The sequence below is a fragment of the Dermochelys coriacea genome, chromosome 13 (assembly GCF_009764565.3).
Source record: "Dermochelys coriacea isolate rDerCor1 chromosome 13, rDerCor1.pri.v4, whole genome shotgun sequence".
Lineage (NCBI taxonomy): Eukaryota > Metazoa > Chordata > Testudines > Dermochelyidae > Dermochelys > Dermochelys coriacea.
The window spans coordinates 3,272,122-3,289,642 of record NC_050080.1 but is presented as its reverse complement, the minus strand read 5'-3'; the positions used below and the strand labels follow the sequence as shown (position 1 = coordinate 3,289,642).

General features: G+C 54.8%; 1 protein-coding gene across 1 annotated transcript; it reads right to left on the bottom strand.

The window, feature by feature from the left end:
* Positions 1 to 595: 595 nt before the first annotated feature.
* On the bottom strand, positions 596 to 15,678 carry PSMF1 (proteasome inhibitor subunit 1). Its single transcript, XM_038370270.2, has 7 exons — positions 15,360 to 15,678; positions 13,476 to 13,628; positions 12,453 to 12,535; positions 11,055 to 11,249; positions 4,748 to 4,801; positions 2,457 to 2,615; positions 596 to 2,261 (listed from the first exon to the last, which is right to left on the bottom strand). The coding sequence occupies exons 1-7, from the start codon at positions 15,486 to 15,488 to the stop codon at positions 2,210 to 2,212; spliced, it is 825 nt and encodes a 274-aa protein (XP_038226198.1). The 5' UTR covers positions 15,489 to 15,678; the 3' UTR covers positions 596 to 2,209.
* Positions 15,679 to 17,521: the final 1,843 nt, after the last annotated feature.

Sequence of the window (17,521 nt, the reverse complement as noted above, 5' to 3'; positions counted from 1 at the left end):
CTGGCCACGGTGCTGAATTGATACCGCTGGCTGGTCCTCTCTAACCCATCCTCAGTTCCCAGCACAACCACCCTGAGAGCCATAGTGTGCTGGGAACTCAGCTATTATCACCTGCAGCTGTCTGCAAGGGGTTTGAAAAGGAAATGTCTGTTGGGGGGGGGGAAGAATCAAGAAGGGAAGGATTTATTTTCCCCCTTTTGCTTTCTCATTTTGGACACAATTGCCTGAGTATGGCACCTAGGACACAGGTGATCCAGTGGTTTTAGACCCAGTAGCCACAGGTAATGCCGATCTTTCCTTGGGTTGGACATTCACCTTACACAGATACCTGGTCTTCTAAGCGAAGTGCCCAGCCCTGCTTGCTGGGAGAGAAGGTAACAGGGGTGACTCATCTGTTTCACAGCCTGGATTTTCTACTCATAAAAATATCATGTGGATCCGGTCGCAACAATCTGAAATTTCTAACCAGGAAGGGAAGTGAGAGAGTTGGGAAGCCTGAGGAAACCTTTGCTTTGTCACTGAAGCAGCGACTGAAGTGCTGAAATCTGGAGAAGTCGCCTCGTTGTCTTAAGCAGAGTCCAGGAAGCATACAAGCAGCAGTTCACCAAGTTTTTATTTTAGTTATAAGATCCTTTTAAAAAAAAAATCAAACCAAGAGAAGAATCAGAAGAATCAGTGACTTAAATTTTCAAAAGTAAGTAACACTGCTGGGTCCCAGCACAATGATTCTGCCACAGGGCAGGATTTTCAGACTGTGCTAGTTACCTGTCCTCTGAAAATCAGACCTCTCAAAGGCACCCCAAATCAGCAGTCACTTTGGAAAACTGACACCACTGAATTCAGCTGGACAGGATCAGCACAGGACAGGAACTATTCTGTTAACATACTAGCCTGGTGTGACAATTAAAAGAGCAAAGAACAGCCACCTGAAAAAATCCCTCCCGTAAAACATAAGGGAAGTCAAAGCACAACAGCCATAAGCGACCCCCATCACATTCTTACATCACCCCACCCAGAAAGAAAATAAAAATCATCCTGATCTCAGCTACTCCAATGTAATTTCGGCACGCAGGGACTCCACCAAAACAAACGGTGTTATTCCAGATTCGACTGAGCACGGATGGAGAAAAAAACATTCTCCATCGTTATGTATGTCCCCAGCTTGTTCCCTTTGAGAATTTGACAGCACTTGGGATATAGTCAATACCATCTTCCCAATGTCTGTGTAAGATTCCCTCACAGCAATAGGGGAGAGAGAGACTTAAAAACAGACACGTGATCATAAGAACCACACAAACCAGCAGGGGAGATGAAGGGGCAGGATCTACAACTAATGGTGACTTTTTTTTTTAATTGACTAGATTGCACGTTGGTGTCTTTAGATCTAGGGGCCAGATGATCAGCTGGTATAAATCAATGTAGCCCCCCTGGAGCCAATGCAACTAGGTCTAGCTACACCAGCTGAAGAACTGGCCATGCTGCTCTAGAGGCAGAAATTCCAAGAATCCATTGCCCCATTCAGCCCTTCCTAACCCCTTACTCAACGGGCAGCTGAAGGGCCAAGGTGAGCCCAGAGCAGGGGAGAAACCACAGACGCCTTTACAAGCCCTTCCCGGCGGTCACACTGCAGCTTCCTGCATCATCGCCTCACTAGCTCACTCCGCTCTAGGCCAGGCCTGTCTGAGACGTACATGTGGCCAGCTGGGAGCCAGTATGGAAAGTGGGACTCTGCACTGGCAAGCTCGTCAAGACCGAGTCATTACCAGACAGGTGGTGGGGAGTGAATGTTTCTCTCTAGCAACAAAGAGCTGAGTAAATCCCAGAGCACACATCACGTCATCCCAGAGAAGCTGGTACAAGGAAAGCAAAGGAAATGACATTTTTTCAATACCCTTCTCATAGGGCAGTTCCAGTTCTGAATAACACACCTCAAGCTGCTTTCAGTTCTTAGCACACTGCAGTCATGTTTCAATAGGTGTTAGATTACAAATGGCTCGGGATTCCCCCGGGAGGAGCAGGCGGAGAGACGAGAGCCACCCACTGCCTTCTCCACGGTTACATATGCAGTAAAACCTTTAAAGCTGATCTGCAGTGCAGGGAAAGGCTCTAGTGCTCGGGGAGAAAACTACTGCTGAAGAGAGTCTTCCAAAGAGGGGAAAGGTGGGGGAAAGGTGCTTCTCTCTCTGTGCAGTCGGAGCCGGGCACGTCCTCACATGAACATGTCGTCGTATCCTGGAGGGGGAAGGTGACCTGGATCTGGCCTGCAACAGGAATGGAATGTCGAGAGCAGAGTTACAGGAGGAGTCACAGAGCGAACCCCCACCCCGCCTCCCACCTCCCGCCTCCCCTTGGCAACCCAGAGAGTCAAGAGAGTCGGGTGCAGTTTGCGAAGAACAGGACAACTCCAGCAAGGTTATAGTCAGTGAAGCAACACACACGCACGTCCAGATACCCACCCTGCAGGACGGCCGCCCCCTGGCCCAAATGGGTCGAATCTGGCTCCTGGTGGAACGGCCCCAGGAGGAAGCCGGTTTGGGAGACCTGACGATGGGTCAATAAGAGGCCCTCGAAATCCTGAGCGCAGTGGATCAGCAATCATACCGCCCCTCCGACCCCTGGGAGGAAGAAGAAAGCAGGATGAGAGCAGGATCACAACTAGCTCTAATTGGAGATAAGAGTAACCAGCTCCCCTCTGCTCTGAGCTTGGATCACTGCTCCATGAGCAGCCTGGAAATCTGATTCCCATTGTAAAATCAACACGTGTGACTACGGACGGGATGGGAATGCGTGTGTCCGGCATAGCAGAGCATGTGCTGGGGAGTGTAATTCAGTGAGAGCAAGAGTACGCGGTTAGGTGTAAACACGAGGCTGGGGGGCTAGACAGGTATGGAAGTATACAAGGATGAGACTTCATGCCTTATTCTCATTTACAGTAAGGCCCCTGTGGTTTGCTCCGGCCATGTAAAGGGGCCTCAGGGTGAATAGGAATTGCCCCCTCTGTCCAATGCCTGGTATCACTACCCTTTGGACTCGTCTACACTGGGATATTACACAGTGTTAGACCACACACGGGCACCAACATGATGTAAAACATGGCTTAGCACTCAGTGCAGACAAGGGCTGTCGTAGCTAACATCCCGTCAGGGGGCTGTGATTAACTCACCCTGGGGCATGCACACTGCCAGGGTGCTAAGTAGTGTCAGTTAACACATGTTCTATCGTGAGATGCAGGGGGAAATGACAAGCCCCTTCGCTGTCCTTAATGCAGCCTGTTTTGTCACCCATGAAGAACTGCAAATAGGCACCTGCGTCTTTCGCAGTCCCACTAGCCACCTACCAAGGGGGCTGAGCAATGAACAGGGGGAGACTTAGCAGAGGGGCAGGTTCTATATTCCTCCAGCTTCTCAGGAGAAACTGTGAGCCATGCCAGCTGTGAGAATATCTGAGACAGCCGTGAGTCAGACCCCCCGCTGCTGGAGACCAGTGCTGCTTTAGGAATGGTCAGACACCCCCTGCTTTGGTTTCCTTCGCTGCTTGATTGTTATTCTTTAGGTTTATTTAGCTCTATGCTTTTGGCTGTTTGATTAAATGCAAGATTTTCTCACCCCCCCCCCCCACCCTGTTGCAAGAGTTCCCAGACCCCTTCTCTGGGATCAACGGCCTGGAACCTTTCCCAAAGCCGCGCCTGGAAGCCATTAGCTAGACCAGTTCTGCAGCCTGCAGCTGTGCCCTGTCCTCATACTGTATGATCTCAGCTGGAGCCTCTGGATGCTGCTTCAATAAAAATAATGAACATCAGCCACAGTAAGCGCCTTAATGGACAGCGAGCTGCTCGTGGAAAGTCCCACGGATGCTACACAGAGGTCCCGGGGTTCAAAATCTGCCTCCAGCAGGTGCCCACTTTGGATCAAGACGCTATATACATTTAAGAAAGAAATCCTTTTAGGAGAGATGGGAAGTGGGGAGGCAAGGGCCCGTCCTGATTTCCCTTTCCCTGGGGTATGCAGGGCTGCTTTCCAGCCACCCTCAGCCCTCTGCTGCAAGCTCCTCTTTCCAGCCTCCATGGAACGTTTCCAGAAGATCCCTTTCTAGCCAACCCTTGCAGAACAAAGCCCTCCAAGGAGAAATAAATCTGATCCTGATCAGCCAGAGGCTCCAAATGGCAGGACTTCCAGGACTCCATAATGAGTTGGGTAGTGTTCCCATGGACTGGTTTTACTTTGATTACATTGTTCTTTTACTGGAATGGAAAATGATGGGTCAGTTCCACCCCTTCCTCCCCAAATGGAGCTGGAGCCCCAGAGCAGAAGCAAGGCACCCTGCAGCATCCCTCTCTATGGCTCCCATCTCCTCGGGCAGCTGTCTCTCCTCTCTGCTCTTGGGTACTTCCGAACAGCCCTACAGATCTAGAGGGGGCTGGAGAAAGCAACATTTTAAATTGAAGGCTTAAATTCACTTAAATGTGTTTTAGCTTTCATTTGCTGGAGGAATTACTGCACATTAAATGAATACCAGCTGATTATTAAACAGATGCAGATTCCAACCAATCAACTATGTGAGAGACAGGATCTTAGTACAATATTAAAACCATATTTTGGTTTAGAACCAGCTATTGGTCCCTGGCTGTTCACACACAATAACTGTTTAATTGAAGTCCTTGTTGGAGACACTTCACTGAACGCACCAGCAAGGCCAATCTGAGTTATTTCAGTCACTCCCTACACGATCCTCTCCCGGGAATACTCACCCAAACGGGTCCAGGTCATCTCCACCCACAGCAAAGGGGTCCCGGGGATCAGGCCTGAAACACAAGACATAATTCCCCCAGTGAGAGGTCTTAATTTCCTCGGGCCATGTCCTATGGCAGGTGGGTACGGGATATGAAAGAGAATGCATGCAGGGGGCAGGAAAGGGTGCGAGCCCATGCAGATGAGTGGGCCCATGTGACCAGCAGAGCAGGCCCCTGGCGAAGAAGGCTGTGCTCAGTTGGGTCTCTGTATTTTAGTCTACATTACAGATCACAGGAACGATCGAGTGACCTCACCGTGCAGACTGGTGTTACCAGAATGTCACCAGGGTCCAGTGTACTGCTAATGGTGTTTTGTGAGGTGGCTTGTGGCTTTAATTGGTGCAGAATAGGACTCAGGGAGACTACAGGTCGCAGTACGCATCGCCCCACCTGAGCCAAGCAGCCTGGTACGCAGGACTCTGCAGTTACCACCCCTCCATGCGAGAGGGTGCGCGTGACTGTCATCTGCTCTGCTTTACGGAAAGGCAGCTACAGGCCTGGAGCTCCCGGCAAATTGCTAACACAGCCCTGGGCAGAGCGTGAGAGAGGCCAAGTTAGCCCGTCAGCACAGGGACAGTTCCCAAACCGCAGCACAGCCAACGAGCCGACAAACTGACACTGACACCCGGCTCCCACGCACGAGAGGAGGGCAGGGTGTGGGGGCCTGGCAGAGAACGCAACGGTGCCCACTAGGAGCACAGACCCAGCTTTCAACACTCACTCGATGCCTTTTGTTTCAGGCATCCATGACGAGGATTTTTCCACTGCATGCTGCACCCCCCGCCTGCTGCAAGGCAAGCCAGCCATGGGCAGCCATGTCTCGGACCCCCGCTCCCCGCGACAGCCCCAGAACTCCAGCGCCCAGCATTCATTGAGCTGGGCACCTGGGGCATCACAGAGGCTTGATGAGCAGCAGTGGTGTGAAAGGAACCAGGGGTAAGACGCTATGGACCGTCCCTCTGATCTCTCGAGGGACCAGCTCTGCATGGGCTCCGACAGGGACAGTGGGGAGTCATGACAGTCCTCTGGACAGCCACAGGGGGCTCTAATTTCCTACCTGGCCCTGATTAAAGGGGAGTGTGGGAGAAGGGAGAGAATAAAGAGCCCCACCCCTCCACTATCCCAGGGAAAGAGATTATCAGGGCGCATAAGCACCTGAGAGCGGGGACCCAGGAGCCCACAGACTGATCCCTCACATTGGGGGTGGGGGCAGGGGGGGAAGCTGGCAGTGTGGCTGCAGAGTCACGATTTTCCATCCGGGATGTTGTGCTCAAAAACTGGTCCGAAGGAAGATCATCAAGAAGGGAAGCGAAGTTAAAAGGCTTTTCCTCTCCCTCCCATAAGCCTTCTGCAGCTGCACAGCCGCGGCTCAGCCCCTGGCGGTGTGGGAGGCACTGCTGGGCAAACGGCCCCTGGATGAACTGCTCTCTCTGCCACAGCCAGGCAGGGTCCCCGTTCTAACCCCCTGCCTCCCCGACCCGAACACAGCTCCATGCTCGTCCAGTGGGGGCTCCTCCACCAGATCCCAGCCCCCTCCGGGGATCGAAAGGAGCTCCGCCATCTGCCCTCCCCCTTTCAGTCACAAAGGACTAGGCTGTGCAACCCTCATGCCCACTGGCCAGCGCTGCCACAAGCCTCCCTACTGGATTCAACGGCCCAAACTGACAGCCCATACCTAGCAGAGACGTGGCCAGCTCTCCCATCACTGAGCTGTCAGCCAGCTAATGGGGCCTTCTGCTCCCCATGGCAGCCCCTTGTCCCACCAGCCCTATACACCCAGCCCCCCTAAGCAGGGCAGACCTCAGAAACGGGCCTGCTTCCCTGTGCCCTCCTGACTCTGGCTGCATGGCCCTCCCCCCAGCCTTGATACTCCTGACAGATCGCGTGGCCTGGGGCAGATTTCAGCCCATCTGTGGGACAGACCATGAATCCCTTCCTGCCCTGGTCCCACACAGGATTTGCACACACTGCCCCAAGCTTAGGGTTACCCTATGTCCGTATTTTCCCGGATATGTCCGACTTTTTAGGTCTTAAATCGCTGTCCGGGAGGAATTTTTAAATATCTAAAAGCATCCGGGAAAATACAGACGTAGGGTAACCCTAGAACTGCGGGGCCTGAGGCAACTTCCCGCCCCCCCCCAGTGCCAGCTGCTGCTGCGTGGGGGAAGCACCTGGCCAGGGGCGCACAGGTTGGAGAGCGTCAGAAGCCGGGAAAGTTGGAGCCTGGGCAGGAGGCAGCTGCACACTCGGATGCCGCCCCCCGCCTCTGTGCCCCCGCAGATCGCTGGAGCTGCGGAATGGGGCTTGCAGGTGCCGGCAGCAAGCAGAGAACCCTCCGCCCCCCACCCCCAACCAGAGGGACCTGCTGGATGCTTCCCGGGAGCCACCCAGGTAAGCACCGCCGGGACTCCCCACCTCGCCCCCCGACAGGTCCCTCTGGCTCTTAGGGTCAGGTCGGGGGGGGGGGGGGGGTAGAGGGCTCTCTGCGCGCTGCCGGAGCCTGCAAGTCCCGCTCCACGGCTCCGGCAGCTCCCATTGGCGCTTTTCCCGGCCAATGGGAGCCACGGAGCTCGTGCTTGTTGCGGGCGCAGCACGTGGAGACCCCTCATCTGCCCCTGATCCTAGGAGCCAGAGGGACCTGTGGCAGCAGCCCAGAGTGGGGTGACTTAAGATCCAAGCCCAGGACTCTGCCAACCAAGGAAGAGGAATCCCTCAGTCGCCAGATAAACTGGCTGCTTCACTAGCACAAAGTAGCCTGAACACGCTGCAGAACTGGGCCCCATATTTAAGCACTGTTAAGTTGTCTCATTTTTCCATAGTAGCGATAGTGCAACGTCGATAATTTCAGTGTTTTTTCTGAGTTCGGACCGTGCACGATAGGGTTCCCTCAAGAGCTCTTTAGCTGATATTTTATTTTACTGCCCCCAAATCCAATGCCAAAACGAAAGTGTAAATTCACTGCAGAACTAGAGACGAAATTCCCGTGTTTTCGAAGTGGTAGAGAAGAATGGGAAGCTGAGTGCTTGCTATGTAGACCTGGTACTTAAGCCTCTGTGAAAAATAAAGGCGCTAATGATTTACAAACTCAGATGGACTCAGACAAGCACAAAAAAGCAGCTTGAGGAGAGAGCTCATCAACAAAATTGACAGATTAGTTTGTAAAACCAGGCAGTGAACCAGACGATGCTGTTATTGCAGCAGAGGGCGCTTTTGTTAAGGATTGTAACAGTTTTACGTCAATGGATTGCACATCTGTCTGGTTGAAGAAGACATTCCCTGATTCTGAAGTAGCACGGAAATTTTCAAGTGCTAGAAGCAATACAGAAGCCATTGTTATCCCTGTGCTTGCACCGCATTCTGTTGATGGTGTTGTGAAAACGTGTGAAGAAAATGACATAGCTTACTGTGGAGTTGCTATACATGGAAGCAATCACGGTTCAGTGAAAATATTTCCAGTAATTATTCAGTATTTCGACTGAAAGAATGGCAGTTTGCAGTCAAAACTGATTGAGGTCCAGAACACACCTAAGGAGAATGCCGACACGATTGCTCATTACGTAAAAGAAACACTTGAAAAAAATGGTTTGTTCGAGAAATGTATTGCATTTACAGGTGACAACTGCTGTACAATTTTGGAGGACTCCAGCATGACAAAGATGGAAAGAATGTGTTTGCAAACTTAAAGTTGTTGTTGCAGAAGAGAACATTAATTGGTATGGGCTGAGCCACACACATTTTGAACAACTGTGTTCACATGCAGTAGAAAGAATGAACGTTGACATTGAGAACATTATTTTTAAAATTTACCAGTACTTTCATAGCTACACTGTCCGAACTGAGCGGCTGAAGGAGTATTGTGCGTTTGTTGATGTTGAATACAGAAAGCTGCTTTCTCATAGCAAGACATGATGGCTGTCATTATTTCCACGCATTACAAGGCTGATACACGTTTCTGGCTTTAAAGTCATTCTTTCTGTCACAGGACAAACCACCCACAGTGCTTAAGACATTTTTTCAGTATGAATTAAGTAAGATTTACCTCTGGCACATGCATTCACTCATGAGTGTATTCCAAACTTACATCCAAGAAATCGAAAGGGAAAGCAATTTTGTGGTGGAAGTGCTGAAAAGTTTGAACTCCATTCACACTATCCTTCTTGAACGCAAGATTCACAACTTTATGTCCCTGAAAGTTAAGGCACTACTGGCAGAAAAGCGCATGGAAGGAATCGATGAAGAGTGTGACAAATTCTATGCTGAAGTAGATAATATGTACAGCAGATGCTTAGAATATTTGGAGAAGTGGCTTAGACCCCTGGAAGACTTCTCTTATTTGAGGTGGATTACCCTGAGTGAGACACTGAATTGGAGTGATGTGGAACCTTGTATCAAGTACCTGATCGATAAGGGGGTGCAAATTGATGACGTGAAGTGTTTTGATCAGGTCAGCAACCTGAAGAAGTTTACAGAAAGTTGCAACAGTGATGAAGAGTTCAGTAATTTGCTAGCACACCAGAAGTGGACCAAATATTTTGAGGTTTCAGAGTAGCAGCCGTGTTAGTCTGTATTCGCAAAAAGAAAAGGAGTACTTGTGGCACCTTAGAGACTAACAAATTTATTAGAGCATAAGCTTTCGTGAGCTACAGCTCACTTCATCGGATGCATCCGATGAAGTGAGCTGTAGCTCACGAAAGCTTATGCTCTAATAAATTTGTTAGTCTCTAAGGTGCCACAAGTACTCCTTTTCTTTTTTCCAAATATTTTGAGAAATCCAAAAACATTGAGCGTCATTCAGAACTGTTAAAGATTGCACAGTTCTTCTTTGCAATTCCGTCTCACAATGCAAATGTAAAGCAAATTTTTTCACTGATGCAAAGCCAGTGGACAAAGGAAAGGAACAACTTGAATGCTGAGTCATTGAAAGGAATTCTACTTGTACAGTACAACTTCAGACAAACTTCTTGTAAAGACTTTCATGACTTCTTAAAGAGCAATCAACCACTGCTGAGAAAAATGCAATCTAAAGAGAAGTATGTGTGGGCACATGAGGAGAAAGAAAACTGAAGAACTGGTGAAAGGAAAGGACTCACTACATATAAAGAAGTACTGTAAACTTTAAATAATTAAACTTCACTTTTGAGGTCATATCACTTTTTCTTATATATACTCAATATAGACGACACGTAGCGCACAGCATATATAACAGTATAATAACACATTCATATAGGGTTACCATATGTCCATATTTTCCCAGACATGTCTGGCTTTTTGGTTCTTAAATCCCCATCCGGGAGGAATTTTTAAATATCTAAAAACGTCCAGGATTTTGCCATTATTATTTTTCCCCAAAGAAGAATTGATCATTTGAGAAAGAGAGTGAATGTTGATCACTCGAGAGAGTGCCTGCTTTTCCCCCCTAGCTCCCAGAGCTTGCGCCGCAAAACAGCTGTTTTGTGTGGCTGGGAGGGAGGAGGGGGAATGCGGCGCACTCAGGGGAGACGGTGGGGCCAGGGCGGGGATTTGGGGAAGGGGTCCAATGGGGCAGGGAGGGGGCGGAGTTGGGGCAGGGACTTTGGGGAAGGGGTTGGAACGTGGGCGGGGAAGGGGCGGAATGGGAGCGGGGCCGGGGGTCCCCGTGGAGTGTCCTCTTTTTTCAATGTTCAAATATGGTATCCCTACCCAAGCTGCTACCCCTGACTCTCAGGGATGGGAGGGGAAGGGGCCCCCCCAAACCTCCAGGCAAGGGGGTAAGGCCATGGCACAGGTGCAGAGCGACACAGGTTCCTTATCGTGCCCATGTTGGGGTGTGGCATGTCACCTCACTCTTCTCCCAGGTGGCCAACTCTGGCAGCATGTCACCCAAAACACAGGGTGGGGTCCCAAGTTCCAGACAAGACCACCCACTGGTGGGCCAGCTTAAAGGGAAGCCAGCCGGAGCCCCATGCCAACAGCCACCGAGGGTCAGGATCAGCCCGAAGGGTGAACCAGAAGCATGGGATTTATAAGCAGGGCTGACTGGGGTGCCAGGACATGGGCTGTTTTAAAGAATCCCCCTCCTGCATCTTTTGGATCCCTCTGAGAACTAAACGTGCAACACGGAGCTAGACCATGCACCAGTGCCCATGAGGACACATCTGTGACAGAGGCTGGTGTGGGCGGGTGAGGGAAGGAACCATGGAGGGCTAGATGTTCCGTCATGGCTTTCCTGCCACCCACCTCATTGGAAAGAGCAGGCTATGCAGCCCCATCCCCTTGTCTCACTCACCAGGACGGCTGCCGGCCACCAAGAGGCTGCCAGGGAGGAATCCTCAAGGGGTCATAATCCTGAGTGGAGGTAGGCGGGACCTTCTTCTCAGGCTTGGGCTCCTTTTTGGGGTCGCTCTTCTCTTTGGGAGCCTCCAACGGAGAGATGATGCCTGTGGCAACCCTGGTCTGCAGCTCCTCGATGTTCTTGTACACTCTGCAGGGGCAAGAGAGAGAGTCAAGGCTGACAACTAGACAACTGACATCACCCAGGGCCCTGCTAGAAAGGGTTTGGTGGTAAAGGCCCTAACACAACAGTGTGATGGGCCCCCAACAAGACACACACCCAGAACAACTGTCCTTTTCAACGCCCCATCAGTATCCATGGCACGTTCATCCCGCGGCCCTGGCCAGATTGCCTGAAGATGTCAGAGGGGAAGAGGGAACTTGGTGGATTTTGGCTTGTTTCTTGTTTGGAACTGCTGGCCAGTGTCCAAGCCATCTAAGATTTCCTTATCTGCAAATGGAGAAGCTGGTTGCAATACAAACAGGGCTTTCAGGGGCTCTGGTAAACCAGAAGTTAAAAATGCCGGAATGGAAGGATCGCAAGACCCACGGCCCTGGCGTTTGCTGACGTCTCGGGTGAGACGCGGCATTCAGGCGTTAAGCAGAGAGCAGCTGGGCAAGTCTGATCTTCACCCAGCTTTGCAGCAGAGTTGACAGAGGCAGGAGGGAATCACAGAACTGGGAAGTGGGGGGGGGGAATCCCTTTCAGATAATACAGCCCACCCCTGCTGATGCAGCAGTGCTCCCTACAACACAGGTTGGGTGCTTTGTCCAGTCTTGTGTCCCATGTCCCAAGCCATGGCGCTTCCACTCCCTCAGGAGACTATTCCACAGTCTCAAGGTCAGAATCTCCCCACGGTTACACACGGAGGGCTGCATGCAAACATCTAAGGAAGTACAATCACTTTCCCCACAGCAAGTCGGTAGCATAGGTCTGTAGTGTGGTGTCTGTGTTGGAGTCAGGCTGCAAGTTCCTTGGGGGCAGGGTCTGGGCTTTCATGCAGGGTACACATGACGGCCAGCACGCTGGAAATAAAGTTACAGACCCAGCCAGAGGCTCAGCTGGGATTAGAACTCCCAAAGCAGCGAGTTCCCAGGCCTGTGCTCTGATCCAGAGCCCCGTGGCCTATCTCCCTCTCTTCTCCCAGCCTGAGCTTGGGGTGCCATCTGGGAATGGGGGAGGAGAAGAACATGTGGGGGGATTGAAGCTTTATCTGCAAAGAGCCCATCAGGTTCCTCTGAAAGCACCCTCTTCTCCCCTTGTTTATTTCACTCTCCCGCCCCGATCTTCATCTGCCTCCCCTTTCCGAGGGCTCAGACACTTGTGTGGAGAATCTCCATGAAACGCAGTTACCTGTGGAAATCATCCAAGTGCTCCGGGTCGATGTAATCTGCCACTGTCAAGGTCAAATCCACCACCTGCTTTGAGCTGCAATCCTGGGGAAGGACAAACAAACCACTGCCTCAGCAGCCAAGCTCATGGCGGGGGGGGGGGGGGGGGGGAGGAGCAGACATAACAGCAGAACAGGTGGGGGGGGGGAAATCCGAGGCAGGGTCCATCACTGGAGTTTGCTCCTCTACTGCACTTGTCAGTGCAGGATCCATATGTCTGGATTCCCAGCTGTCTAAACCCAAGTGCAACCAACTTGCAGCGGGTTGAGATGGGTCTTTCCCAGCTCTCCCTGTCTGGACTGCAGAGGGTTAGACAGATACTGTGCTGGCATTCGATCAGGAGGAGAGGTGCCACTAAACACGGGACGGGCGTGATAGAGCAGGCAGCCTGGCAACAAGGATCCAGAAGTCCACAAGACGCACAAAGGCTGCAACTCATCAGCCAGCATGGGCCGAGCGGTAATAACGTCACAGCTTCACCCGCATGGATGTTTGACCTTAGCTTCCTGCTTCACACTGGACACAACACTTCCAGGGCCAGTCCCTCAGCTGGGGGAAAAGGCACTGCTCCATGGCAGGCGATAAGTGACACTGATTTACACCAGCGGCAAACCCTACATGACTCCACAATCACACAGCATCCTGCACGCTTTTGAGGACGTTACGTGCCAAGCTCCGCCCTGATCTGCACCCGGAGCGCCTCCCTGACGTCAGAGACGCCGAATCGCATGGAGCCAGCACAGAACCTGGGCCACACTGGCCACCTCTCCCCGTTTAGCCAGCTGGGTTTCTCATTGAGCACCTCCCACTCAACAGAAGCCAAGGGCACTGGGGGACATAGGAGGCCAGAAAAACGGATGCTCAAGTGAGTCACAGTTGTTATTCTTTGCCTCTCCTCCCTTATGGGGGTGGCACTGACGTCCCACCTCCTTCTCCCCCACAGGGACCGATCCTTACATAGTACCCAGGCAGCTGGGAGCCTCACCAGGACGTTGAGAATCATGCTACTGTCCACCATGATTGCCTTCAGCAGGAGCTCGCGGCGATCGTCCGTGGACTTGTATCGCAGCGTGTACAGGTCCTTGTTGGCGTTCCACCCGGCCGGCAGCAGCTCCGACTTCCTTTCATTGAGACCTGGCTGCACAAAGGCATCAGAGAGAACGAGCTGGAGTCCCAGCTGACACCAACAGGGCAACAGGAACAGATCCCAGCTGGACACAGGAATCCGGAAGGAGGTTTAAACCTCCCAAAGGGATTGCATCGTTGTTGGCACGGGTCTGATTGCGTGATCAGGGCCCCTGGTTCCGCTGTACAGGACTCAGCATATCATGCAGGGCAACTACCACAAAAAATGCTGCAAACGGCTCTCCCAAGTCATGAGCAAACTAGAGAGACCCCCAGATCAGGGTATTTTCTGGCATTAGCACTTGATGACTGTAAATGTGATGGTAAATGATCTAAAGGAGCCCCCAGGCCAAGCCTGTCTCTGCCAGCTAACAGCCAAGATCCTTCCCTTCTAAAGGGCATACATAAAGTGAATTTAACCTATCACAGCTCCCTTAGGACCCAATCCTGTACATACTTGTTACTGGATGTAATGCTTACTACTGTGAGTAATCCCCAGCTACACCTACACTGCACAACCCAGGTGTGTTCTTACATCGAGATGGATAACTCACCATAACACTGTAGTGGAGTCAAGGCACTGTAGTTTTCATCTCAACGCAGCTAACTGAGGTAAGCCCCAGATGGGGGTAAGGTACAGAATGGACAAGGTACACAGAGGTAAGAACTACCTGTACTTTGTCTGCATTAGGATCTCACAGCAAGGTAGCTATCTCAATGTAAAAACACACCTGTTTTTTTTTCAGGGAAGACCCAGCTCCCTCGGCTTGGCAGTGTTTGTGGGATTGGGCCCTGCAAGCTGATCCACATGGGCTGACCTCTGTCTGCACAGAGCCCCACTGACTTCAACAGCCTCCAGCTGCCCGGTGCAGGGGGTCCACCTGCACCGATCAGCATGCAGCTCTGGAGCATCAGAGAGAATCATTTGCTCCTGAACATAAGAAAAATAACTTTCCCATCACTATGGTTGATGTGGGCACAATACGGTTGTTATGGTTTGTCTTTGTCTATCTGAGAGCAAAGGAATCTTTTAAAGGTGAAATATTATAAACAAACTGCACACATTCTTTTTAAAAAAGGATGCATTTAAAGACCCAAGTAGAGAGGAAAGACCTAGAAAAGTCTGCAAGGGCAACACCCTCATATTCCCTTTAAAGGCATCTGGTCTCAAATTTAGGTTTTGTAAAAATAAACTTTCAGGCCAGAGCCATGAGTCTGAGTTTTTAAATAGGGATAATTTGGTGGGAACAGGTTATTTATTTCCCAACAGACATCAATCACCCTGCGGCCTGGTGCTGGTAGGGACCATACTGAGAGCAAAAATCACGGAAACAAAAGTGAAACTACTCAGGGTATTAGCAGAGTCCCTCCAGCCCCCAGGGCCTGGGGAAAGGAGACACAGAGCACGAAGAGCAAACAATGCGCCGTGGCCAGGCCAGGCCCCCATCCTGCCCTGGTTTGCAGCACCAGGGCCTTTGGGGATCCGGGGCAGGCACCGTCTTTCTTTGCCGCCTCCCCCACGGGGTGATGCCTGACACGGGGCGGCGGGGTTGCCCCCGCCCCTTTCACCCGACGCCGCTGGTCACACAACGGCCCCCCCTTCGGGCTGGGGCTCTGGGGTTTGCACCGCGCTTAGCGCCGGCCAGGCCTGGGGAGCCCCAGAAACACCCCCCCCCTTGCAGCGCGTGCACCCCGAGGCGGTGCCGGGCTGGGGCTGGATGCACCCCCCGGGGGGGCCCCTCACCTGGTCCCCGGTGCCCAGCGCGCGGTACTGGTGCGTGACCAGCTGCCAGTGGACGAAGCAGAGCAGCGAGTCCTGCGGGCGGCGGAGGCCGGGCGCCTGCGAGGCGTAGAGCAGCTCCAGGCCGGCCATGCTGCCTGCAGCCCCGCTCCCCGAGCCCGCCCCGCCCCGCCCCGCCGGGGAAGCCACAGCGCCGGGCCGCCCGGCGGGCCCCGCGGGAAACGCAGCGAGGCGCTTGGGTTCCGCTGCAAGAGAGCCGGGGCCGGGGCCAGGCTGGAGCGGGGCGGCCCCGGGCCGGGTCAGACCCAGCCGGGGCTGCACGAGCTCCTCCGCGGGGGCCGGAGTTACCCGCAGCCCCGCGGGGCTCCGCAGGCGCGGGCTGGCCGCAGAGTTTGCTAGAGCAGCGACTGGCGCCGCCCCGGGGTCCCGTCCTGTCCCCCCCCCGCTCCCGTCCTGTCCCCTCCCCGGGGTCCCGTCCTGTCCCCCCCCCGCTCCCGTCCTGTCCCCCCCGCTCCTGTCCTGTCCCCTCCCCGGGGTCCCGTCCTGTCCCCCCCCCCGCTCCCGTCCTGTCCCCTCCCCGGGGTCCCGTCCGGGCCCCCCCCCCGCTCCCGTCCTGTCCCCTCCCCGGGGTCCCGTCCTGTCCCCCCCCCCCGCTCCTGTCCTGTCCCCTCCCTGGAGTCCCGTCCTGTCCCCCCCGCTCCTGTCCTGTCCCCCCCCCCCGCTCCCGTCCTGTCCCCTCCCTGGAGTCCCGTCCTGTCCCCCCCGCTCCTGCCCTGTCCCCCCCCCCCGCTCCCGTCCTGTCCCCTCCCTGGAGTCCCGTCCTGTCCCCCCCGCTCCTGTCCTGTCCCCCCCCCCCGCTCCCGTCCTGTCCCCTCCCTGGAGTCCCGTCCTGTCCCCCCCGCTCCTGTCCTGTCCCCTCCCCGGGGTCCCGTCCTGTCCCCCCCCCCCCGCTCCCGTCCTGTCCCCTCCCTGGAGTCCCGTCCTGTCCCCTCCCTGGAGTCCCGTCCTGTCCCCCCCCCCCCGCTCCCGTCCTGTCCCCTCCCCGGGGTCCCGTCCTGTCCCCCCCCCCGCTCCCGTCCTGTCCCCCCCGCTCCTGTCCTGTCCCCTCCCCGGGGTCCCGTCCTGTCCCCCCCCCCCGCTCCCGTCCTGTCCCCTCCCCGGGGTCCCGTCCTGTCCCCCCCCCCGCTCCCGTCCTGTCCCCTCCCCGGGGTCCCGTCCTGTCCCCCCCCCCGCTCCTGTCCTGTCCCCTCCCTGGAGTCCCGTCCTGTCCCCCCCGCTCCTGTCCTGTCCCCCCCCCCCGCTCCCGTCCTGTCCCCTCCCTGGAGTCCCGTCCTGTCCCCCCCGCTCCTGTCCTGTCCCCCCCCCCCCGCTCCCGTCCTGTCCCCTCCCTGGAGTCCCGTCCTGTCCCCCCCGCTCCTGTCCTGTCCCCCCCCCCCCGCTCCCGTCCTGTCCCCTCCCCGGGGTCCCGTCCTGTCCCCCCCCCCCCCGCTCCCGTCCTGTCCCCTCCCTGGAGTCCCGTCCTGTCCCCCCCCCCCGCTCCTGTCCTGTCCCCTCCCCGGGGTCCCGTCCTGTCCCCCGCCCCCGCTCCCGTCCTGTCCCCTCCCTGGAGTCCCGTCCTGTCCCCCCCCCGCTCCTGTCCTGTCCCCTCCCCGGAGTCCCGTCCTGTCCCCCCCCCCGCTCCTGTCCTGTCCCCTCCCTGGAGTCCCGTCCTGTCCCCCCGCTCCTGTCCTGTCCCCCCCCCCCCGCTCCCGTCCTGTCCCCTCCCTGGAGTCCCGTCCTGTCCCCCCCGCTCCTGTCCTGTCCCCTCCCCGGAGTCCCGTCCTGTCCCCCCCCCCGCTCCTGTCCTGTCCCCTCCCCGGAGTCCCGTCCTGTCCCCCCCCCCCCCCCGCTCCCGTCCTGTCCCCTCCCCGGAGTCCCGTCCTGTCCCCCCCGCTCCTGTCCTGTCCCAGCCTCTCCCTCTCCCCACAGTCCTGTCCTGTCCCCCTTCCCAATCCTCTCCCCCCCCGCGCCCGGTCCTGTCCTGTCCTCCTTCCCAGAGTCCCGTCATGTCCCAGCCTCTCCCTCTCCCCACAGTCCTGTCCTGTCCCCCTTCCCAATCCTGTCCCCCTCCCCAGAGTCCCGAATTGTCCCATCCTGTCCCCTCCCAGGAGTCCCGTCCCCCGCCC

Excerpts from the sequence above, each read along its gene's own strand:
- PSMF1 (XM_038370270.2), bottom strand. The coding sequence starts at position 15,488 with ATGGCCGGCCTGGAGCTGCTCTACGCCTCGCAGGCGCCCGGCCTCCGC. Across the intron at positions 12,536-13,475 it reads GCATGATTCTCAACGTCCTG|GATTGCAGCTCAAAGCAGGT; the intron begins GTGAGGCTCCCA and ends GTCCTTCCCCAG. Across the intron at positions 4,802-11,054 it reads GGTGGCCGGCAGCCGTCCTG|GCCTGATCCCCGGGACCCCT; the intron begins GTGAGTGAGACA and ends CTTGTGTTTCAG.